Source organism: Nilaparvata lugens, chromosome 12 (genome assembly GCF_014356525.2).
Source record: "Nilaparvata lugens isolate BPH chromosome 12, ASM1435652v1, whole genome shotgun sequence".
NCBI lineage: Eukaryota > Metazoa > Arthropoda > Insecta > Hemiptera > Delphacidae > Nilaparvata > Nilaparvata lugens.
The window spans coordinates 21,712,006-21,738,458 of record NC_052515.1 but is presented as its reverse complement, the minus strand read 5'-3'; the positions used below and the strand labels follow the sequence as shown (position 1 = coordinate 21,738,458).

General features: G+C 36.8%; 1 protein-coding gene across 1 annotated transcript in view; it reads left to right on the top strand.

Annotated features, from left to right (window-relative positions):
• Positions 1 to 18,501, top strand: part of LOC111055086 (zinc finger MYND domain-containing protein 10) — a 29,310-nt gene extending 10,809 nt beyond the window's left edge. The window contains exons 5-8 of the mRNA XM_039439140.1: positions 12,590 to 12,712; positions 15,221 to 15,497; positions 16,444 to 16,829; positions 18,289 to 18,501. Coding sequence (XP_039295074.1) covers positions 12,590 to 12,712; positions 15,221 to 15,497; positions 16,444 to 16,829; positions 18,289 to 18,361 — 859 coding nt within the window. The 3' untranslated portion in view covers positions 18,362 to 18,501. The remainder of the gene's footprint in view (positions 1 to 12,589; positions 12,713 to 15,220; positions 15,498 to 16,443; positions 16,830 to 18,288) is intronic.
• The last annotated feature ends 7,952 nt before the right edge of the window (positions 18,502 to 26,453 follow it).

Below are 26,453 nucleotides of genomic sequence, written 5' to 3'. Positions count from 1 at the left end.
AGCAAGATTTCTACACAAAGATCGAGACCACCAAGGATTCAAATTGATATTCAAGACTGCCAAGCAGAGGCACAACAACTGTCAAGACATCAGAATGGTCAAATTTATAAAGAATGAGGAAGGTCAGCTTCTCACCAAAGATGAGGACATAAGGAAAAGGTGGAAAGAATATTATTGTCATCTCCTCAATGAAGAATTTCCAATTGAGACACTGCAATCTGAACTGCCGACAATGGGGCCAATTCCGTCCATTTCAGAGGAGGAGGTAAGGGTAGCTCTCCATGAAATGGCCACAAACAAAGCTGTGGGGCCAGATGAGATCCCAGTGGAAGTGTGGAAAATGCTGAATGACACAGGGGTGAAATTTATTACTGGGGTCTTCAATGCGGTGCTCAGTGAAGGAATTCCAGATGAATGGAGGAGAAGCTACATTGTACCATTCTATAAGAACAAAGGTGACGTTCGTTTGTGTAAAAATTTCAGAGCAGTGAAACTCATCTCTCATACATTTAAAATTTGGGAAAGAGTGATGAACAGACGCCTGCTGGGAGTAACATCGGTGACAGAAAATCAATGTGGCTTTGTTAGTGGTAGGTCCACTACTGATGCAGTGCACTCTGTCAGAATTCTTATGGAAAAACACAGAGAAAATAAAGCAGACTTGCATTAGTGTTCATTGACCTAGAGAAGGCATTTGATAGAGTGCCAAGAGATTTAATCTGGCAAGCATTGAGAGCACAAGGAGTCCCAGAGTACTATGTAAACGTGGTAAGAGATATGTATCATGGAGCTAAAACAAAGGTTAGGAGCCCGGCTGGAATTGGTGAGGAGTTTAGTGTGGAAGTTGGGGTTCATCAAGGTTCAGCCCTGAGCCCACTCCTCTTCAACCTTGTCATGGACTACCTCACTAGAGAAATTCAGCATCCACCACCTTGGACATTCTTTATGCGGATGACATTGTTCTCATAAGAAAAACGCCAGAAGAAGTACAACAGTCTCTTGATCTGTGGCGTAACAGCCTGGAAGCAGCTGGCCTAAGAATTAGCAGAGAGAAGACGGTCTATATGCACTGCAGCTTTGGTGACAATGATGATCAGGCGCAGGCACACATACAATTGCAAGGTACTCCACTCCCAATAGTTACTCAATGCAAATATTTAGGCTCCATAATCAGCCATGATGGAAGCATAGATGCTGACATCTCAAGCCGAATAAACACAGGTTGGATTAAATGGAGAGAGCTAACTGGGGTACTTTGCGACAAAAGAATGCCTGTGCCCATCAAGGGAAAAGTGTATAAAGCTGCAGTGCGACCAGCAATGCTATATGGAAGTGAGTGTTGGCCCCTGAAAAAACAGCAAGAAGATAGACTCCATTCCGCTGAAATGAAAATGCTGAGATGGGCAGGGGGTGTGACTAGACTGGACCACATTCGGAACACACATGTTCGGGGCAGTTTCCGGGTGGCTCCAGTCTATGAGAAGATAATGGAAGGAAGGTTGCGCTGGTATGGACATGTAAATAGACGTTCACCCAATCACATGACAAGGAAGGTACTTGAGATGGAGACACAGCCGAGGGGCAGAGGCAGACCCCGTCTCACATGGCTAGGTTTAGTTCATAGAAATATGAAGCAGTTGGACCTGACAAATCAGACGACCCAGGATCGTTCGAACTGGAGACTGAGATCAAGGAGAGCCGACCCCAAATAATGGGAAAAAGGCAAGGAGGAAGAAGAGTTATTCATTGATTTGGTGAAAGCCTTTGATTCAATTGATCGTAGAATTTTATTAGAAAAATTTAAAATTCATGGGTAGGCTATCTCGGGAATTTCCTACAGTTGGATCAAGAATTATTTGACGGGTCGCAGGCAGGTGGTGAACATCCCTGATCTTTACCGCTCTTCCAATACAACTGGCTCTCTTGATAACGCAATCAGTGACAATAACAGGTCCAGTGACACTGGGGGAGTGAATAGTGATATTCGTGATATTGAGTATGGAGTGGTACAGGGAAGTACCTTGGGCCCGATTTTATTTCTTCTATATATCAACGATATCACCAAATGTAACATTACAGGAATATGCTCCTATTCGCTGATGATACAGCTGTATATTTGAAGCTGACAGCTGGGAAGACGTTTACCGGGCGGCCTCCCATGACATCATTAAACTTAAAAAATGGTTCGATACTAATATTTTGAGTATGAACACAAATAAAACAAAAATTCTTCCAATTTTTCTCCACAAAACCAGAGCCCCTCCGGCAAATCTCTGTCTAAAATTACATACGTGCGGCGAAGCGTGGAATGTGAATTATAATTGTCAAATCATTGAGTCAGTAAACGAATTTGAATACCTTGGTATAATAATAGATAATAGTCTGACATGGTCTCCTCATATATTCTACCTCAAGAAAAAACTCCGTGAACTTATGTATGTATTCTCAAAACTACAGGGAATTCTCAAAATTAATGAAATGAGAACAGTTTATCACGCGTATGTGCAATCAATTTTGTCTTACAGAATTATTGCCTGGGGAGGTGCATTTGATACTTTGATTAAAGAACTTGCAATAAGTCAAAAAGCCATAATTAAGGCCGGGTTGGGCCTGGCTAGAACATACTCTTCTAGTCGTCTTTTTCTCCTTTTCAATGTTCTCACTATAGAAAAACTTTTTATTAAATCCGCACTTTCCTTTGCTTTCAAAAATAAAATTCATTTCAATAATTCCACTTCTCATCCTTACCCTACAAGAGGCTCTCTACTACATCAGTCAGGGCTTGAACGTAATTCTCGGGTTGCATGTGACAGGAATGTAACATATTTAATACATTTATTAATTCGTAATGCGCCTCCTAGCATCAGTCGACCTGGCAACTGCTCCATTCAAGTTTATTAAGAGAGCAATCCAATCGTGGTTAGCCACTTTAAACGATGACTATTGCTCCAGTCTCCTCAGATCGTTGTACTTATGATAGTGCTCATCCTTGCATTCATAGTACTGTACTATGTGCTATGTGCGTGTTGGTGTGTGTGTTGTGTGAGTGTGCTGTGTTTGTGTGTGTATGTGTGAGTGCTTGTGCCCCTCCTGTGTGTATGTGATGGTATGAGTGCCCTGTTTATTATTGTTTCATTTTTTTCTCTATAAACAATCACATAATTTCAATATGTCTTTTAAACTGTAATTCTTCTTTTAATAATTACTTTCTATTATAAGATGTTTTATTTTGTTTATAGTCAGCTAAAAATTAAGAACTCCTTTCTTTCATTTCAATATTTAATTTATAATTCAACCCACGACTCACAAACAAACCTTTCAGGTTCATGTGAGCGTGGTTTCTATTATTTTATTTTTTTAAGTTTGTTATTTTAAGTTTGTGTACATGTGTTTTTTACATTTGTATGCTACATTGTATTTTTTTGGAAACAATAAAATTCAATTCAATTCAATTCAATTTCAATTCAATTCAATTCAATTATCACCTACAAGAGTGGTGCAAATGCATCTCAAATCGACTACATCCTGTGTGATAGCCCAATGCGAAAATACTTTAAAGACTGTAAGATTATCCCCAGGTGAACCTCTCACTACACAACACCGACTGTTGGTGGCATGTTTAAAGTTACCGCAGTGGAAAAACGGTTTCAGGAAGAAAGCTGAGCCGAGGATAAAATGGTTCAATCTTCAAAAGCCTCAAGGAAGAGCTCTGGCATCAAAAGTTGCAGGGTTTTTGGAAACGTGTAACACAGCAGGAAAATATGTAAACATCCTATGGAAAGATTTCCAAAGCACACAACAGATACAGCCAAAGAGGTACTAGGTATTAGCAAGGGTATTCTGAAATATGGAAAAGACCCCAACTGGTGGATTAAAGATGTAAAACCATTTCTGCGAGAAAAGAAGTTGTGCTTCAAAACCTGGCATACATCAAAAGAAGAGTACGATCGCCAAAAATATGTTGCTGCTAAGAAGCTGACTAAAAGGATTGTTGCATGCTTGCGGGCGGCAGCTAGAGAGGATATGTACAATAGATTGGATAAAGCAGGTACATACCAGGAAATTTTCAGAATTGCAAAACTCAGAAATAGACAGAATAAGGATATAAAACAGAATAAGTATGTGAGAAACTCCACAGGAACACTGTTAACTTCAGATAATAAATCATTTTATTTGTTTCGACAATTATTGCCATACAAATGAGTTGAGTCATTTACACATGAATATAGATAATTTTTGTATATATAATTTTTTTTTTTTTTACATCAATATTATAACATGATAAACCAATCATAATGCCACCAACCAAGTACAGAAAAGTAAGAATGACTAATAACAAAGATTGAAAACATGAATACCTCTATACATCTAACCTATAATATCTTAAGGCTGGCAGTGACTGATAACTATCGTGATTATCATGCTTATCTATCGGTGGTCGACACCATATTTTCTCTCTTGATAAGTGCTTTCACAGTATACTGATATACCTGTTTGATTTTCTCATCATTAAAGTTAGATAACAGTACCATCAATTTGTCTACATTTTGAACTACATTATTTACATAAGGTAAAATATACTGCAATCTAATATTTTCATATTCCGGACAGATCAATAGAAAATGTATTAACGATTCGAAATCTAAATCACAGGCAGGGCAAATTTTCTCTCCGTCAAGCTGATATCTCTGACCGTTTATGTGTAAGAATGTACTCGTGTTTGATACTCTGTACTGTGTCATACAACGAATCATTTTAATTGGCAGATCATACGTTAGCTGTTCTCCTAGTTGATATTCGGGATTAAACAATTTATAAAAAGGAGAACTTTGCGAATTCTGAGCCAAGTATCTATCCTCATCCATTATTTTCATTACATATCTTTCAAGAATTCTCTCTCTACTATTATATAGTTCAATAGCATCAATTCAATATCGTTCCTTAAATTTTGAAACTCCAACAAATCCATCTCTCTCTGAACAATAGATAACCAATTAGAACTGAAGTTGGTTTTCAACAGTAGGCGATAACAAATGAAAGGGTATCTGGACTCTGGCATGTTCGCAATTCTTATCAGCCAAGATAGACATCTTTTGAGGATATGAAATTTGAGCCTTGGTCTATTCGCCTCCAATCTAACACACCAACTCGGCGTCGTACGCACCAGCAAGAGCAAGCGCTTCAAAAAGAACAACTGAACAGCTTCCACAGCTTGCTCACAACCGAAACCCCACACTTCACACCCGTACAAACTCGATGGTATGATAACCATATCTAATAATTTCATTTTCCCCTCCCATTTCTCAGACCTCACCTTGGATAAAATGTTGACAGCCAATATTGATTCAATTTTACCTCTATTAATTGAGCGTTTGCACATCTCTGTATATTTACCTGAGGATTGGAATATTACTCCTAAATAATTATAATTTTTACAAATTTCTATTTTTTCCTCACCAATCACGAAATCTCTATGGCTATTGCTCAATCGACCCTTATGGAATGGCAAAACTTTGGTCTTAGCTGCATTGACCTTGAGTCCTATTTCTAAGCTGTACTGATAAAGACATTTGAGCTTATTTCTCACATCAGAAATGCTATCCGCCAAGATGACTATGTCGTCTGCATATTGTAACATTAGTACATCGTTGTCTCTATCAATGTGTAATCCATGCATTCCTTTATCTCTAAAGTAAGTTTCTATTGCCGATGTGTACAGAGAGAAGAGAAGTGGGCTGGCCGGGTCACCCTGCAAAACGCCTCTTGTCAGTGGGATAGGTTCGGATTGTAAACCATGCAACCTGTTCTCGATTACCAGTGAGAAGTTCGAGTACATATATTGAAAAACGCTAACTACTCTCCTACTTAATCCGAGTTCTCTCATTTTCTGAAATAGCCTGTTATGCGGGATAGAATCGAACGCAGACTCATAATCAATAAAAATTGCATACATCTTTCTCTTTTTTACTTCCATAAAATATTTGACTACTGAATCTAGAACGAAAATATTATCTAAGCATGACCTATTTTTCCGAAATCCCGATTGACTTTCCACCATGATCCCACTCTGATCTGCCCAAATTGCTAATCTATCTGTTAATATTCCAGTAAAAATTTTTAGAATACAATTCGCAATAGATAAGCCTCGGAAATTCCTAGGATCTTTTTTACAGCCTTTCTTATGCAATAGGAATATTTTCAGCTTTGCCCAATTCAAAGGAATTTTCCCAGTCTCCATGATCAAGTTGAACAGGCTTACTAACAGGTGTTTTCCTTCAGGTGCCAAATATTTGAAAAATTCATAGGAAATCCCATCTAAACCTGGAGCACTCCCATTTTTCAATCTCTTCAATTTTCTTTCTAACTCAATCATTTCTATCGGTCTATCGAGAAAAGGATGCTTGACGTCGAAGAATATGTACTCAATAGTTCTTTTTTCAGGTCTGTATTTATTTTTAAAAAAAGATGTCCATTCTTCCAAAGTTATAGAATCATTATCGATTGATTTATTGCCCTTTACTAGACGAACTGCTCGCCAAAATTCTTTAGCATTTGATGAATTCTGAAATTTATTTTGTAAGTTATCGTTGAACTGCTTTTTCTTCTCTTTCATTTTATTTTTATAAATTAGTTTACTGTCCAGATATTTATTAAAACAATTTATATCATGTTCTTTTTTCTTAAAATTCCTATATGCCTTACGTACTTCCCTTTTCAGCCTATTACACTCTATATCGTACCAAGGTTTATTTTTGAACTTGCTTATTATTAATGACTTTTTTACCATGCCCAGATTCTCTGCCTTATTTTTTACTGTAGTCATAAAATTTCAGCCAAACATTCTACACTTTCTTCGCTCGCATTAAATTCGATTGGGAATGTTAATTCAGACATATATGCTTCTTTGCATGCATCACTCCAGCAATATAACGTTCGAAGTTCATTTGGCACGACCTGCGCTTCTCTATCAGATTCAAATTCAGTGTACACAATCAGTGGAAGGTGATCTGAAGTTAATACAATATCTGAAACTATTAAATCAGTAATATATTGAATACTTTCGAAATTGACCCAGACCAAATCTATTAAACTATTTCCATTTGAATTATGAAACGTGAATTGCCCCGGCATGTCACTCTTACATCTACCATTCAAAACATAGAATAGATTCTTTTCCATAATATTCACCAAATCCTTCGCGTTCCTTGAAATATATCTATCCTGAGAAATCCTATCTGCATAAAGATTTGAATTTGTGAATAAACAGTTATCTATAGAACATTGGTTTAGATCCCCCATTCTCAAATTAAAGTCACCCCCAATCAATACAGGGAAAGACGAAAACAATAATTCATAATATTTCAAGCATTCCTGGAATTCATTGAGACAGTGCACAAGAGAATCAGGCTTAAAGTAAACTAAACATAATATAATAATACGGCCCTTTGGATTTTCGACCTTGACAATTATAATAAACTCTCTAGCTTCAATCAGCGTTGCTTTCAAATTTTTTTTCACTAAAACTAACAAACCACCACTGGCTCTACCTCTTGAATTTGACAATTTATCTGCTGTTTGATTAAAAGCTACATATTCATTAAAGTCTCGAGCATGGAAAGAGTCAGTTAACCAAGTTTCACTCAAGCCTATCACTTCATGAGCGTTAAATAGTTCTATTTGTTCCTTATCTAAATTAAGCACGTTATTAATACCATGAGAGTTCCAAAAAATTATTTTAAAATATTTAGAAACAAGTCCCACCTTTTCATTAGAGTGTATCACCTTACTGGGTTGTCCTCTCGCTGGGGTCTGCTATTGTGAGAGCGGCCGGCTCCCCTGTGAAGCTCGCTTGCACTGCGCGGGTGATGCTGACTTTTCGCGTTCCAGCCACGCTCTCATTGCAGTCGGTTTTTTGGAGCGAGAATTTGAAGCTTTACCCTTCAATTGAGTGTTTTTTTCAGTTGTCTGTCTCTTGTTGGATCGAAGCACCCTGGCGCTGTCATCTGAGTTGATCCTCGCCCGCGTATTGGAAGTTGGGATGTGTTCTTTTCTAGCAGGTTTATACGCTGACGCGTTCACAAACTCCTGCACTCTCTCCCTTGAACTGGCTTCAAATCCTATTTCTGATTGAGATTCATCATTGACGCCTTCAGTTTGAATAGATATAATATCGGAAGCTTCTTCATAAATATTTGGCTCTGATTCCTCAGTAGCTGCTGTTTCGACTGGGGTAGAACTCTCGTGTATTTCTACAATTACTTGACGTTCGTTTTCAGAATTTGCCTGGTTGTTAACCCTCCCGAATTTCTTTTCCAACTCATCCAGAGTATATAAACGGCCGTTAACAAGAAGTTTATCATATTGCATAATAGCGTACTGTCCATCTCTCCTAGCCATTGACATGAATCGCTTCAATTCTCCACGAATATGTCTTATTCTAATCGTAAAATCTTCATCCACACCTATATTAGAGTTTTTAAACTTTTTATTAAATCCGCACTTTCCTTTGCTTTCAAAAATAAAATTCATTTCAATAATTCCACTTCTCATCCTTACCCTACAAGAGGCTCTCTACTACATCAGTCAGGGCTTGAACGTAATTCTCGGGTTGCATGTGACAGGAATGTAACATATTTAATACATTTATTAATTCGTAATGCGCCTCCTAGCCTCATCGACCTGGCAACTGCTCCATTCAAGTTTATTGAGAGAGCAATCCAATCGTGGTTAGCCACTTTAAACGATGACGATTTCTCCAGTCTCCTCAGATCGTTGTTCTTATGATAGTGCTCATCCTTGCATTCATAGTACTGTACTATGTGCTATGTGCGTGTTGGTGTGTGTGTTGTGTGAGTGTGCTGTGTTTGTGTGTGTATGTGTGAGTGCTTGTGCCCCTCCTGTGTGTATGTGATGGTATGAGTGCCCTGTTTATTATTGTTTCATTTTTTTCTCTATAAACAATCACATAATTTCAATATGTCTTTTAAACTGTAATTCTTCTTTTAATAATTACTTTCTATTATAAGATGTTTTATTTTGTTTATAGTCAGCTAAAAATTAAGAACTCCTTTCTTTCATTTCAATATTTAATTTATAATTCAACCCACGACTCACAAACAAACCTTTCAGGTTCATGTGAGCGTGGTTTCTATTATTTTATTTTTTTAAGTTTGTTATTTTAAGTTTGTGTACATGTGTTTTTTAAATTTGTATGCTACATTGTATTTTTTTGGAAACGATAAAATTCAATTCAATTCAATTCAATTCAATTATCACCTACAAGAGTGGTGCAAATGCATCTCAAATCGACTACATCCTGTGTGATAGCCCAATGCGAAAATACTTTAAAGACTGTAAGATTATCCCAGGTGAACCTCTCACTACACAACACCGACTGTTGGTGGCATGTTTAAAGTTACCGCAGTGGAAAAACGGTTTCAGGAAGAAAGCTGAGCCGAGGATGAAATGGTTCAATCTTCAAAAGCCTCAAGGGAGAGCTCTGGCATCAAAAGTTGCAGGGTTTTTGGAAACGTGTAACACAGCAGGAAAATATGTAAACATCCTATGGAGAGATTTCCAAAGCACACAACAGATACAGCCAAAGAGGTACTAGGTATTAGCAAGGGTATTCTGAAATATGGAAAAGACCCCAACTGGTGGATTGAAGATGTAAAACCATTTCTGCGAGAAAAGAAGTTGTGCTTCAAAACCTGGCATACATCAAAAGAAGAGTATGATCGCCAAAAATATGTTGCTGCTAAGAAGCTGACTAAAAGGATTGTTGTATGCTTGCGAGCGGCAGCTAGAGAGGATATGTACAATAGATTAGAGAAAGCAGGTAGCCTACATACCAGGAAATTTTCAGAATTGCAAAACTCAGAAATAGACAGAATAAGGATATAAAACAGAATAAGTATGTGAGAAACTCCACAGGAACACTGTTAACTTCAGATAACGATGTCAATGAAAGATGGCATGAGTATTACAACCACCTATTAAATGAAGAGTTCCCACGAGAGCCACTACCTAGCCTACCTTTGGTGCAGGGCCCTTTAAGAGCAGTTGCGCTGGAGGAAGTGAAAGCTGCCCTTAGCAAAATGAAAAATAGCAAAGCAACAGGACCTGATGAAGTACCTGCAGAACTCTTCAAAATATGCAGAGAGTCAAGTACAGTGTGGCTAACAGACCTCTTCAACCTTATACTTACAAAGGGTAAAATGCCTGATGGATGGAGGCAGAGCAACTTTAGTGCCTTTTTACAAGAACAAGGGTGATGTGGCGGCAAACTGTGGCAATTACCGTGCAATTAAGCTAACATCACATGCCCTTAAGATCTGGGAAAGTGTGCTTGTGGAAAGACTCAAAGAATTAACCACAGTTTACACCTAATCAATGTGGCTTCACTAGTGGGGTAGGCACAATAGATGCTATACACACCATGAAAATCTTGATGGAAAAATACAAAGCACTAAAGAAGGACCTTCATCTGGTCTTCATAGATTTTGAGAAAGCGTTCGACCATGTTCTGAGAGAGCTTATATGGCAGGCACTACGGGCACAACTAGTTCCTGAACAATACATCGAAATCCTCAAGGACATGTATTATGACATCAAGACTAGAGTCCTCAGCCCTGCAGCCCTTAAGCTAAATCTTGATGGTGTTGGTCCGGAATTTAAAGTCAAGATCAAGGTGCACCAGGGATCCACTCTTAGTCCACTGTTGTTCAACATAGTCATGAACTACATTACCACACACCTTCAGAAGCCAGACCCTTGGTTGCTTCTATATGCAGATGACATAGTCCTTGTAGCAGAAACTTTACAACAGGTTCAAATAGATTTAACAGCATGGTGCACAGTATTAGAAAGTCGAGGGTTGAGAGTAAGTTGTACTAGAACAGAATACATGCACTGTAACTTCTCAGGAATCAGAACATCTAACATCAGCGTGGCACAACCTCAGCTTGATGGCACTCCTTTAAAACAAGTTGACCACTTCAAATACTTGGGATCTACTCTTGCATCTACAGCCTCCGTTGACAGAGACATCAAGGACCGGATAACAGCTGCTTGGCTGAAATGGCGATCATTGATGGGAGTCATCTGCAATGCAAAAATGCCCATCGAGGTCAAAGGAAACATATATAAGAGAGCAATCAGGCCAGTTTTAATGTATGGATCTGATTGTTGGGCTATGCGAAAGTCAGATGAACAACAATTTTTTTTTATAAATTCAAGTTACAGAGATGAAGATGCTCGGGTAGTTGGGAGGTGTAGCACTGAAAGACAAAGTTAGGAATGAATATGTAAGAGGAACATTTAAAGTTGCTAATATAACTGATAAGCTAAAGGAAAATCACTCGCGCTGGTACAGGCACATCATGAGACGCGGTGAGGATCACATGACCAGACTCGTCATGAAAATTGAACAGCCTAGGAGACGCCCTGGTAGACCGCCGACAACCTGGATGGGTACCATTTCCAAGGATATGAGGACGACGGATTTAGAGCCTGAACTGACTCAACAACGCCCGAAATGGCGGAAAAGGATTGGGAGGGCCGACCCCAAGAGAAAGGGGACATAGGCTCGGGAGAAGAAGAAGACAGGACTTGTAACTTTTATGAAACAGGCCCCTGATTGCATTCATGCTGGAAAATAACTTTGTTTATGATAAATTATAATAACTACTTAACTTACATAACTTATTATAACAGTTATGTGAGTAGTAATGTTTCAAAAAAGGTTAATTATCAAATGTTAATCATCAAATTAACGTGATTAATTAAATTTGTTTAATAAAAGACATGAAACATTATGGACGAACATTTTATGAATATTTCCAATAACGCTTTATTGGGGGAAGCTCAATCTAAACCGTTCATTATATTGATAAGTTTCCTGCATCATATTGTAAGAAATTCTGTCCTTGAAAATTCTTGGCCTGCAAATAATAACATAGTCATCTTTACCAGAACTAGAACTACTACCTTCAATCATTTTAACACGTTGCCTTTTCAACAAAATGTCGCTTTTCAAGTTTCTACCTACACTTGTAAAAGTTTTAGGATGGTCTAAACAATGATAGAATATTCAACATCTTACAGGTCCAGTAATACAGGAAGTTTCTTTTTATGAAACACAACTATGACAAAGTTCTGTATTATTTACTTGTAATACAGGCGAATGTCTTGTAAATTGTTTTTTGCCCCACTTGGATGTAATGAGCTGGTTTACGTGCGTCATATGGAGGCCGAAAGTGATAGTTTTCTGACCAGGCCGGTAAAATTTTTACGGCCCTAGGGCTGTAAAATAACCTTGAAGTCAGCTGATTCTGATTTGATGTGAATGCGTTTACAAAATAGTTTATGAAACAGAATCAGTTCATGCTTCTAGAATTGAATGAAGTATTCTGCAATAATATACTATCATTCTATTTGGATGAATGAAATACAGATAAGATATATATTATAAACTATTCAAATTCGATTTCCAGAGTAGGATAGAACTTCCAACCTAAACTTCCTAAGTCGATCCTAAGTCGATGACAACAAGCATTGTTGACGTTGAAATTCAGATTATATTTTTCAGAGGCGATGATGTGGAAGATCTCCCTGTGCTGGAGCACCTAAAAAACAAAGAGAAGAACATTGCATTTGATATTGGAACCAAATGTGTTTCAGTTCTGAGATTCTTGATTGAAACCTTGGCTGAGTGAGTTTCTAGTCTCTCTTCTACTCTGTTTCATCCATTCTATCCATTAATTTCTCCATCCTATCTTCTATTCCATTCTATATTTGTTATCTTTCTTTTATTTAAATGGGGCTACATGAAATTCTCGTTACATGGAATTACTATAACCCTTTTTATTTTCTTTGACACCCAATACTTCCGGCTATTCGTCCCATTATTTTGGGATAATACATAGTAATTCTATGCAACACAAATTCAACTTATCTATATTTTATCTTCTATTCTATTTTCTATACTATTAACTTGTTCTATTTTGTTTGTATATTTTCTCTCATATACTCTATTATCCTCAATATAATATTTTCCATACTTTAGACGGCTTATTCTATTAGGAGGTTTCATTCTATTGTACATGATAGCCTATATTCCATCTTGTCTATATTTTATAACTCTCTATTGGCTACGATGGCTAGTGCTCTACTCTCTTTGCAGCCATTCGTTGAGCGTAATAGCCAGGATCCACAACAAGCACTATTCTCTTTGATATAAGCCGATTCTTTATTTTATTGTGTATTCTATTATATATTGTCTTTTATCTATTCCATACTCTTTCCTATCCTATTCTCTTACCTATTTTATTTTATACAGGGTGTTTCAGAAGTAGTGTCGAACATTTTAGGGTATTGTTCCTGAATGATTGGAGACTACAAATGTTATATTTGAAGTGTCAAAAACTCAGTGGTTATCCTTATAGCTGCAATTTTGTTTTTTTCACTTAGGAATTTTTATCTCAACAACGAAACGTTGTATTGATCTGAAATTTGGCATGAATAATTAATGCTATAAAGACTAAACTTAAAAAACAAAAAAAATTGATGTGAATTTTCAAAATGGCAGCAATTTTAAATTTTTTATGGCAAATTACACGGAAACCGTTCACTTTACAGAAAATCTACAAAAAGAATTAATTTCTCTGTTATTTATCTCTTTCCTGTATAGGGCTACTTGTAATATGAATATGAAGAAAATAAATGAAAATCTCAGTACCCTTTTTTTTCCAAAAATATTTTATCACAACATGTTTCGGTCATTTATGCCATTCATCCCTGTGAAAATGGCGTAAAGAAAATAAATAAAAATCTCAGTAGCCTACCCTTTTTTTTTAAAAAATATTTTATCACGACATGTTTCGGTCATTTATGCCATTTATACCTGTGAAAATGGCATAAATGACCGAAACATGTCGTGATAAAATATTTTTGAAAAAAAGGGTACTGAGATTTTTATTTATTTTCTTTATATTCTCTGTTATTCTTTGCCCAATCTTGATGGATGAGGTATTCTTGAAATCTTGATAGAATTTGCTAACTTTTTTGTTTCTTGTAAATTTTCTGTAAAGTGAACGGTTTCTGTGAAATTTGCCATCAAAAATTTAAAATAGCCACCAATTTGAAAATTTACATCGAAATTTTTTCATTTGGTTTTTAAAATTTAGTCTTCATAGCATTAATATTCATGCCAAATTTCAGATCAATACAACTTTTCGTTGTTGAGATAAAAATTCCTGAGTGAAAAAAACAAAATTGCAGCTATAAGGATAAGCGCTGAGTTTTGGACACTTCAAATAGGACATTATTTGTAGTCTCCAATCATTCAGGAACAATACTGTTCTAAACAAAGCTCAGGCTAGAGCTACCAGAGGACTGTAATTTACTATTCAAATAATCAAATACAAACAAGGGGTAAAATTTAATCTTCAATTTGAGCCAGGTTATTTGTACAGTCAAACTCTGCATTAATGAACAATAAAAAAGAGCAAAAACTCACCAGATTTAATCCAATCTTGTCTACTTGCCCTTCGAAGCCTTTATTAGGTGTTTTGGTCAGATTTAGGGTGGGATGAAATCTGGGAAAAAGACAGGTTTGCTTCCGGGCAACCTTTTCACGTTCAACCTGCAAGCTCTGCACTGTGTTTTGAACAAAGCTCTAACTGGATTCTTTATAAATTCAAATCTGATTCAAATTAATTCAATTTAACACTATTTACACTGTTATTCATAATTCACACACACTACACTCAAACAATTATTTACAAGAAATTTCTGATCGAAATTACATGACAAAATACAAATTGGATCTTGCACAACAACGGGGTGACAAGACAAGAACAAGACAAGAACGACTGACGAAACAAAACTGAAAACTAGGATGACAAGGCAAAACAGCTGGACGATCTGTGCTGGTGCAAACAAGCCTGCTATTGGCAGAACTGTAGTCTGGGATTTTGGCGCTACAGTTCGAATTCTCTGGCCAGACCAAATACCCTAAAATGTTTGACACTACTTCTGAAACACTCTGTATACTACTGGCCAGTAATCTTCTCTATCTCACAGTATATATATTGACCGAGATTAAACTTATTTAGCTAAAAAACTTCACCAATCTATTGGTCAGGTAGGACCTTCTCGGCGTAAGGAACTCCTGACCAACAAAAAGCTATAAGAATTCATTTTCCCACTTCATTTCTAGCCTTCCCTTAAGCATAACAACAAGGATCTATGACAAGCATGATGTGCCACTCCTGCTGTGCCAACTAGTGTCTGTTTCCCCCTGGACCAGGAGCGACGAGAAGGGTCGCCTGCTGAAGTACGTGGACAGCAAGTGGCATGAAATAGCAGCCGCCGACAGGCAGGCGGTCACCGTCACTGAGGGGCAGGTGTGGCTCGCCCTCAGGCATCTGCTGTTGGATGAGAAGTGTCATGCGCATTATGACATTGACGCATGTCGGCGCAGTCATTTGCTCAAGGTATTCTATAAGATCATTGAGTCAATGATCATTGAATCCAGATCATGTCTCGTATTACTCAGGCTGAAAAACAGAAGATACTATATGCTTCCCATTACCATATATGGAACACCTCCATTAGAAGGAAATTCAACATGATATATCTAATGGACTTCGAACTTGTTTATGGAAAAATTCTCTCTGTGTTTTCTTTAGAAATAAGTCTCCTTAATAATTTTAAACTTCATAAAATAAAAACTCAGGAAGTGAAAGTGTAAATTTCTAGTGAGAAAACTTAAAGAAACTAATATATAACCTAGCTATAAACCTGATGAATGTAAATAGGAAACGTCATTGGGTAGTACGGCAAGGCAGAACATCCAAAAGGATATCTCTGCCGATTGGATAAATACATGGAAAAATTGTGGGGATCAAGAATTTCTTGGTGAGGAGTTAAAAATTTAGAAAGAAAATGATTTCTTTTACAACACCACACAGAAATAGACCTATGTAATGTGTAGGGAGGGATCCTTATTCGTGTGATGATTTTATTGATGTGTGTTTATTTATCCATGTACAATTCCCATAGATGAGAGTCTCTGAGAAGATATTAATATTGAAAAAGTCAGGAGATAAAATGTCATAGACATTTTCCAGGCAAGTCACAGGGTATTAGTAGGTCTACTTCTTATTATATGGGGGACATCAGATGTGTCCCTGACATCTGTGTTACTACCGGTGTCAGAGATTCATTGCAGGCATTGCAGCAATTGATTGCTGCTATTTGACTCGGACACCAGCTTTGATGTATCTTTGGTTTCCTAGTGCAATACGAACATATAATATACTCTGAAAAAACAATTGTTCTCAACCAGCATACCAATTTTCAATAATTGACGTTTTTTTATCATAAAATAATCAACAATGATGATTGTGACCAACAAAGAAAATAATTTTGTCTGTTCAGTTACAGTGTCACCTAACCGAACCCGTCCTCGACCAGATTGCACCATTGGCGGAGCTGAAATACTTCCTCAGTCGCCTGGAAATAATGGACCCTTCATCCACACGCACAACAGACGCTAAAAAGCCGTTCATCCTGGAGGTGATTACCGAATATCGTAGCTCGCTGGCCGATAAGCCGAGGAAATACTTCAAGAAGTTGGCCCAAACTCAGCTGGAAGTTTTTGAAGGTCTCTTGCAAGATGGCGGCGCAGTGGATTTGGCCAAAGACATGGCGGCTGCTTACGAGACGCTCGACCAGATTGATGCTGAGTCGGCGAAATGTGGAAACTGTGGTGAAGTTGCTAAACGATTCTGTTCCCGGTGCAAGCTGGAATACTATTGTGGCAGGTCAGTTGTGATTTTGTAGTGTTTCCTTCACATTCTTGGACTGATTTTGGAAATTCGTTCATGCCTGTCAGGTGATCTATATGCCAATGTTTGAGTATTTATCTGTTTTAACAGTTTTGTCATTGAAGATAAAAAGTTCATGTCTTGTGCTTTCTGAGCACAGACAGATTTGGGAATAATTAATAAGGGCTATAGGCTTGGTTTTTGAGACTTTAGGCCTTTTGCAGGGGAGAATGATGTATCTAGTTGAGGCATTAGCTATGATTAGAATTTCATTCGAGTACTGCAAAACACATTCACATCCAAGTAACATACACTATTTTCTGTCATAATAATCTAAATAGGAATAATTGAGAAATAAAAAACATTACCCGCTTGTGCTGAAGTTACTACATGAAGTTACTATAAACATAACGTAGATTACAAATTCCGAATCAGGAATCAGGAAAGTTGACAAAACTTTCACCTGGAGCGCTGAAGGTGTTTTTTTGTAGCAGTTTTGCTGTTCCTATTTCGGAACTGGGAAGCATACTCGACTATAAAGGAAACATATGGTTTTGTTACAGTCGTGTATGCTGTAATAAGAATCATATGTTTATTTGTTCTTCAAACAGCTGTTTACCGGCTTGATTTCATGCATGGAAAACAGTTGAGATTGAATGACTATGACAAACAAAAAAGGAAAAACAGAAAGCACAAAACTGTTTCTTCCCCAAATTAGGATATAAGAAGATAAATTGGCCAAAAGTTTAATGTTTAGTTTCCAGGCTCAGAGTCACTGAAGAGTAGTTTTATTGATGCTCAAGCAGTCATCCTTTCAATGTATTTATCGATGCAACATTATGAAAAGCTCTATTTTGCTTTTTCTTTTGATATGTTCATCATAGTTGTTCGAACTCACAAGTTGTTCTTTGCCAGTAGTGCCATATTATCAGAGGCGCCGACTTCATTCATATATTGTGGGGGGGGGGCAAAGTCCACCATTAAGATCTACTTATAGGAGGATGTCAACTGAAGATGGTGGGAGAGAGTTGTGAAAATACGCAAGCAGTAAAACTGCTTCTATGCATTTGATTTTCGTATTTTTATGGTTTGTGGACATTGTGAAAGTAGTATTGAAAATTAATGCAGTTGGCCTACATTATACCAGTTCACAGAGTAATAGTCCAATTTTCCAGATGTGAATATAATAAAAATAGCTAGACAGGTCCATTGTTTCTTATAATCGGTTCCATTTGAGATTTTTGGAATTGAATATGGGGAAAAATACTCTTTTAATACTTATTGATGTAATTTTTTCTTGTCATGAACATTGGGGGGGGGGGGGAAAGAATACATGTGCATTGCTCCCCCTGAGTGATTATTGAGGCTTGCCCTCCCCCAAAGTCGGCGCCATTAATTTATTAATTACTTTAATGACAGATAAATGGATTTGAATTTGCTCTGTATTAATTTCCAGGGAATGTCAGGTGAAGGCTTGGCCACGACACAAGAACATCTGTGAGACATATGGCGATAAAATCAAGAAATAAATCAAAATGTTCAAGACTATTAGCTAGTCTTATTCTTTCAAAATTCATTGAGCTTGTATAAAAATCAATAAGAATAGAAGTGATGTTGGATATTTATACTAGAATAAAGTAATATCATTAAAATCCACCTGTCTCTGTTATCTTCTTTATATATATAAAAATGTTATGTTGGTTTGTGTGTAATGCAAAAACTCCAAAAGTACTGGACCGATTGAGTTGAAATTTTAACATGATATAAAATCCGCATCAAGGATGGTTTTTATCTACTTTTTACAATTTTCAGGGGCGCTACGCTCGCCCGAAAATTTTTAACTTTTTTGTTTATGGATTTTTCCGATTTTTGACTTCACATTCGGGGTCAGCTCGCGAAAATAAGTCGATTAAAAAAAAAAAAATTGACCGGGCTCGCAGGGTGGCCCGGGGGGAGGGGGTGAAACTTTGGCCATTTTTGGCCAGATTTGAGCTGAGCGCTGCTGCAATCAAAGTGCAAAATCAAACTCAGGAAACTGGTTTACAGTTTCATTCAACTCCGACAGATACTCACACTGGATACGTTAAAAATTGTATATCACGCATTGGTAGAGTCAATAGCAAGATATGGAATCCTGGCATGGGGAGCTACGTATTTCTGCCATATCAATCCTGTTTTTAAAGTCCAGAAACTCATCCTCAGAATAATGGGACAGAAACATCCACTCTACCCTTCAGATTCTCTATATGAAGAGCTCCAACTACTGAGCATCCGACAAATTTACATTCACAAATTACTCACATTCATCAGGAAAAACCCGCAGGTCTTTCTCAACATGGACCACACCCACAGCACGCGAAGAAGGAATATTGATCTAGCAGTCCCCAGGATGACAACAACTGCCGCCCAGAGAACAGTCACATACTTACGACCAAAGATTTACAACAGGCTGCCAATGGACATCAAGGAAATGGTACTGGTTAATATATTTAAAGCAAAAACAAAAACTTGGATAATTGAAAATAGAATAAATTATAGTGAAGACCTTATTACAAACTAGATATTATGAATATTATTAATTCATTTTTTTATCAATCTTTTTTAATAGACTATTCTCAAATATTTTTTTCTTTTAGAATCTAATTATTTTCCATCAATAATTTTCTATTTTATATATAGGTATTCATTTACTCATTTTAATTTCTTTTTTCTAAAAATTTTGCTTTTTTTCATTTTATTTCTCACATAAACATTATTTTTCCTTTTAGTTTTGTAATTGCACAATAAACCAGATTTAACAGCTCACATAACACAGATGTTCATAATTTATTTAACAAGCATAATATTTGTGGTTTCCCAACACATATTTTATATATAGTGGGGGCCACAGAAAAAAAAAAAACATTCAATCACAATGTGCCACTGCAAAGCGTGGCAGGGTACAGCTAGTTCATCATAAAAACTGTATCAGTTTGAGAAGCATTGCATGCACTCCGCACAGCTGGCAGTGGACTGCTTATGATTAAATTACAACTGATGCCACTGGGGAGTTGAGTAAACATGCGCCACTTCACTGGAGAATGAATGAGAATTGATAGTAGTGAAATAATAACCAGGAGGACCAGAGCCTTGTTCCCTTATCATCAGATGAGAGAGCAAGGTTCAAGAATTGAAGTAAAGAGCAGGCATCATTCAATAATAAAACAGATTCAATAATATATAATATTTATTGATGATAGTAATAAACTTTAATGAGGGAAGCTCCCGGGCTTCAATAGTAAAACGATTACAAATATTGAATAGCCTATATGCCATAGAGGATGGTCAAAAATAGGTATGCTATATAATCCAAAAATATTATTAAGATGGCATTCCGTGCCCAAAATTGAAAATTAATCCAAAGTATCTGTGAACAGAAATACAGTATTGAAAAATAGTATAAAAGTAGTAATATTTATTAGCAAATTGAAAAATCAGTATTGTAATTAAAGGAATTATATTCTACTGCCTGCCACTGACGTCACGTCTACGTCACAATCGTTCTACCAATGGCAAATTTTTATGCAAATTTATTACATCGAGATTCTCAGAAGAAAGGTCTAGCCAAGAAGCTGAGAGAAAAGACAGCACTTCCCTTTTGAAATCCTCACCGTTCAGACCACTTTTTATAGTTACCAAGACCTATTTGTGAAAATTTCTTGTTCGATTTTTATATGTTCTATTTGTGAGCCGATATTTTAGGCCAATCTGTTTGTTATTTGTAAATTTATTTCCATCAATCGATAAATTTAAAAGTTTAAAGTAAATTATCCCTTAATTAATTCGGTGAAGGAGATATTTAAATTAAAATTCCACACGTGCTGAAACCGAAGCCTGGATTGCTGCCGATCAAACGATTTTTGATCTAAAGAAGGAAACCACGACCGCCAAGGAAATTCACGTGAGTTATAAGTTTTAAAAGGGGCCCCAATCTATGCTTCGAAAATATTTCAGTGCAGAAAGATATAAAATTTTCTTCGTTAAATTATTGGCCACGCCGACAAGCGCTTTTAGTTATTAAGAGCCTAGAATTTATTCCTATTGAATTCATAAGAACTTGTAGTTGATTAGCTATCCTCCGCTGCCAGAACCACGACCCCGAGCATTTTTAAAAATATTTTATAATTCATTTTTTCACTATTTTTTCAAAACTGTTCAATTTTATCAATTGTAAAATTCTGTTGAATCACGCATGGTATCATGCAAGCACAAGAAAATTTTTAACTATTCTGTTAATGCTAAATTATTATCAACCTGTAAATCAAATTCTGAACCTGCACTGTATGATTACATATTTTATTATAATATATTTCAGTTTTGTTAATTCGCTTTCTGAGTTCGATTATTTCTTAAGCCTGTCAATTATTGTGTCCGATACGTTCTATATCATCAAGAACCGATCGAATACGATCATTGGAATAATTGAATTAAGCTGGATATTGGAACAGGTCTAAGTGGATGTAGCGAGTGGGGTCAGATCGAGATATTTATTCTTTGTCCTTACCTGCTCATATATCAGCTTTTATCTGTTACCTACCTCGACTTAGGAGCGAACACATCAATTGTACAGCAGATGCAGCCATAGATCATATAAATTCCTACAATAGAGCTTAAAGCCCGACAAGACTCTGTTCTCGAAGTATATTCTGAACGATATTTGGTCCAAATACCGCATTTTAATCCTTCAGAACTTATTAGAGACGCAGTCCCGTAAATTATCTACATCGGGATTTTTGCTCGACCTGTATGATTTTGTATGCTCATTCTTCACAGGTAATAATTTTAAGGTATCCGTATTCAGTGTTTAGCGTCCGCTACACTACTTATAAAAATTTCATCATTATACAATCAGTCATTAGAAGAATCAAGGGTGAGCGAGCGTTTAGGCCTCCCGCGATTCCGACAATTGTATGAATCTTGTAGTGAATCAATCAGTCTGGTGTTCACTCAGCGTCCACACACGCATTGCAAAATTTATAGCCTCTACACCATTGACTCAGTACAAGATTCACCCTACATACGTGAGGCATTTAAATACAGCATCATATCACCCTACGTGTATTGTCCTATCCTTGGAGGTGAGAGTGACTCCCCCAGGAAGAGCTTCACAGTATTTAAACTGTAGGCTATTGATTGATATTGAAAATAAATAACTGAATTAGGAATGATTGAATCTGAGAATTTAATTGATTTGGAAACAATTGAAACTAGAAAAAAACACCTTAAATTAATCAATCAAAATGTCTAAAACTGCTTTGACTTAATGAAGTAAGTTATTGAAATGAAAAAGCTTATTAAGCTTAAATATCACCAAAGGATGATACAAAATGAGTCAAACACAAGTTATGTATTAATATACAAATGTCAGTGAAAATAAGTAGTCTAAATAATTAAAATTATTTAAAATGACTGGCAAAAATCTCTAGGCCAGCTATTAGGATAGTTCAAATTCAATATAATAAATTTGTGTAGGTCTGAGCAGGTAATTTCAAAATGGCTGGCAAATCTTGGACCAAATCAATGATTTGTATGTCTTGTTGAATAAAGATATGTAAAGTTCCCAAAATAATTGATAATAAATATTGCTAGTTCGAATTTCAACGTGTTTGAAATCCGTAATAGGTTAGAGTTCTGAATAAGATAATACTTCACCAAACGATGAAAGTAATTGGCAAGTAATTGTTGGAAATCACTGAGAAATGAGACACTGCTCATGAATTTCAGCTTGAATACATAGGTAATTGTTCGAAAAGATTAGATGAATTAGTTAAAATCAGCTTTGCAATCGCTGAAAAATATGTATCAGGAACAACCAGGAAAAGATGCTGTAGAGCGTAGAACAAACAAGAAGCCATTGCGAAAAAGCAGCAAGAAAGACACTGCCACACAAATCTGAATTCAAAATTGAAATTACAATCAACAAATCAATGCCAAATGGAGAGGCACTAAAAATATTCAATAATACAAAATCAGACAAGAAATACGACTACAGAATACAATAATGACAAAATCGAGAATATTTAATGACAATGGTTGTTGGGTTGGCAACAGACGGGGCTGGAAGGTGCTAAATTCAAAATTACTGAAGAATTTGATGTGAGTTTCAACATAAGCCAGGCCAGTTGTGTAATTCAAAGAATTGCACAAAAACAAAAATAAAGAAAATATGTTGAAACAAGAGGACGAATTATTCAGAATTGTCCTGAGGAAAAGGGGCAATACTTGTGATAGGTCTTTTGTAAGTACCTTCAGAAGTGCACACTAAGACCACATGAACCTTTTTATCAGCACCAGGGAAAGTTTGAACAATGTGACCAATTTTCCTTCTTTCTTTCAATTTTATCGCATGCTTTTCATCTTTCAATGATTTCATATAATAATATAATAATTTCTTCCTTCATTTTCTAAACCCGTATCCATTATTAATTCTCCATTTACTTTTAGCATATTCCTTTTCTTTATTCCGTAGTTGCAATCACAATGGTAAGCTGCTTGCTTGAACCGCGTGTGCTTCAGGTGCATGTTGGTCCCATGACTCTCTTCCTGATGCTGGTACTCCTCCCTGCATGCTGCCTTCTTCCCATGGTTGCCTGATTTCTTGGTATCCCTTTTGCAGTGTTTGAATTTGGCATGAGGACTTCCGTGGCCTTCCTTGTTGCTTCCTCTGGTGGGCCTTCCGGTGTTGGGTTCTAGGCTTCACTCCGACATCGTCCTGCCGGTCACACTTTCGGCTTGCCTTGGTGGTGGTTTGCTCCTTGAACCTAGTGTGCCGCGGGTGGATCCAATGATGCTTGGGTGGTGGCTGCTCAAACCGGGTAGGTTGTGGGGGTGTTGCATGCTGGTACACAGGTTCAGTGCATGGAGGCGGTATATCATTTTCTGATGTTATTATTGGCAACTCTTTAATTATTTCGATGTTAATGCTGTAGATTATTTTCGGTGGTGGGCTGGTTACTAATGGTAGGTCTTCGGGGGGAAATAGTAGGCTTAATATGGGTTGCTTTTTACAAATTGAGTTTGATGCAGGTTTGACTTCTTTATTTGGTGGCGGGTTGTTGCGTTGGTGCATTTGTTCTGGTTTTTGATTAGCTGCATGTTGTTGTTGATTTGTTTTTATTGTGCATGCCACTGTATATGATGTGTTTACTCTGTTGTTATTTTGATTATGATCGTCCTGATTTGTGAAATTTATATCCTGTTTATTATTTCTATTCCAATGATGTCTGCTGTCATAATGTGCTTCTTTGTGATACCATTTACTGTTTCGGTATTGAAACTTATTTCTATAATTATTATCAAATGATTGACCTCTGTTGGTATTCTCATATTCTCAGCATACTTCACACTTTGCACATTTGTTAAATGATTTTCATTATTATAATTCTGTTTGAAATTACTATTCTGTTGATTAAAATTTCCTGCTCGATTATTTATGTGGTTTGGCTCACAAGTAACAGATTGAATGCGGTGCAAACGTTGAATCAACTCTTTGCAACTAGAGATAGGTGGCACAGCTAATGTTATGCGAACACAAAAAGGAAGTTTTTTCAATAATATGTGGATCAGTGATGAGTCAGTTAGGGATTCGTCTAACTGATAGTTTCTACTCATTATGTTAGCCACAAACTCAGTGTAGGATTGTCCATTTCTACTATCATGAATGCATAAAATAATTTCTGATAGTGTGTCCATCTGTTTACGTTTGCTCCAATATTGATGCAGGAATTGGGAGAGGAAATCCTCCAGACTCCTGATGTCTCGCACCCTGCTCTGAAAAAACATCAGCGGCTCGCCGAGTAATAAACTGGACAATTGGAAACGCCATACTAACCAAGAGGTGGGTATCAGTTCTTGAACGGCTCTTATTTGGTCCACAAATGGTTTGGGTTGCATGTGACAGTAGGAATTATCAAATTTTCCAAGGTTTTGGAGAAGTTGAGTGCTATTTATCAGTTCAGTCGGTGTATAATGCATTCTGCTGGCTGGAATATTTTCCATGGATGTTGCTAGTCTGGAGACTCTTTCTTCACTTGCGGTCCATTCATCATCTATAGTTTTTATGTTCTCATTCCCTTCGTCATATGCTCTAGTCAACTTTAACTGTTAAATGACTGCAGCATTCTCTAACACATCATATCTCTCCCTTGATTTAATCCCTTCTTCCGTTAGGCTTGCTATACATGTCTGTACATTACTCTGTTCTTTAATTACCTTTACTATTTTCTTATTATTTCCTCCCACCTTTGACTCCATCTCACATTTATTTCCTAGTACTTTTTCCATTACAGTTCCTATGCTAGTGGTACTTAGCTCTTTACCTAATATGTCCATCTGTTTTCCTACTTCCCTGGGTACCTCATCCAACCGCCCATTCACCTGACAAGTGACTTCATCCATATGGGTTGCTAACTCTTTGATGACTGAAGATTGTGCATCTATTTTAATGTCTATCATACTTCTCGCTTCCTCTTTGAAGCTAGAAAATTTTTCATCTATAACTTTGACATACCGTCTGACTGTTTTGATATCTTCTTGTACAGCTTTGATATTCTCATTGATAGTTTTGCTATTTTTCTGCATAGCTTCCCGGTTTGCTTTCGCTTCTTTATCCTGTCTTGCTAAGACTTGACTGATTATAAGTTTGAATTCATCTATGGAATCATTTGCCATGAGATTGGAATAGAATAGAATAGAATAGAATAGAATATTTTATTTGTGTTTGTTCCCATGAAACATACAAAGAGGTTGGTATACAATCAATACATTAATTACAGTGTCAATGTGAATTGTGAACTTGTAAAGCAGAAGTATATCACTGCCAATTTAAATTGGCAAATAACATGCTAAGCAATCCAGAAAGTTTTTTTTTTCAGTTTAAATGTTTGTCTCTTGAGAATTTAAATCACTCTAAATCCTTCACAAATTGTCTATATTTCATATAACTAGAGAAGTACGAGAAAATTCTATCCAATTTGGTAGCCGAGTCAATACACAATAGATTTCTGTAGTTTTCCTCATTGCCCTGACCCTCCTGGAGATATTCAGCCAACAACGTCCTTCTGCGATGTTCAAACGTAGGGCACCCGAAAAGAGCGTGAAAGAGATTATTGTCAGCTAGTTGATTACACATCGTGCATATCTCCTCACTTGAGAACGTCGCTGTGCATCCCTTATAGTAGATTGTAGAGTGGTTTGGTTGGGCTAATCTCAGTTGACTGATGAGACGCATTTTCCAAATATTTCTTCTAAAGCTCAAGTACAGCTCTCCTGTGCCTAGACTGCTTATATCCTGGAAAAGCCTATTGTAGCGTGAGTTCACTACCCGGTTGATGTCTATAAGGACTTTGTTTTTCTTATATTCCTCCAATATTCGGATTACATCTGTCCTGGTTTCCATTCTATGTAGCTCATTCTCAAGTCCAGCACTACGAAGTTTTTGGTTTAGTTGAGATATCCAATTATATTTCACTTTGTTTGCGGGCATCAAATCCAACTCTTGGAGTCTCTCAAGGCATATTCTTGGCAGCCTCCCGGTCTCCATTCTCTTTACTTTCAGATACCACATCAGCATTTTCTTCAGGA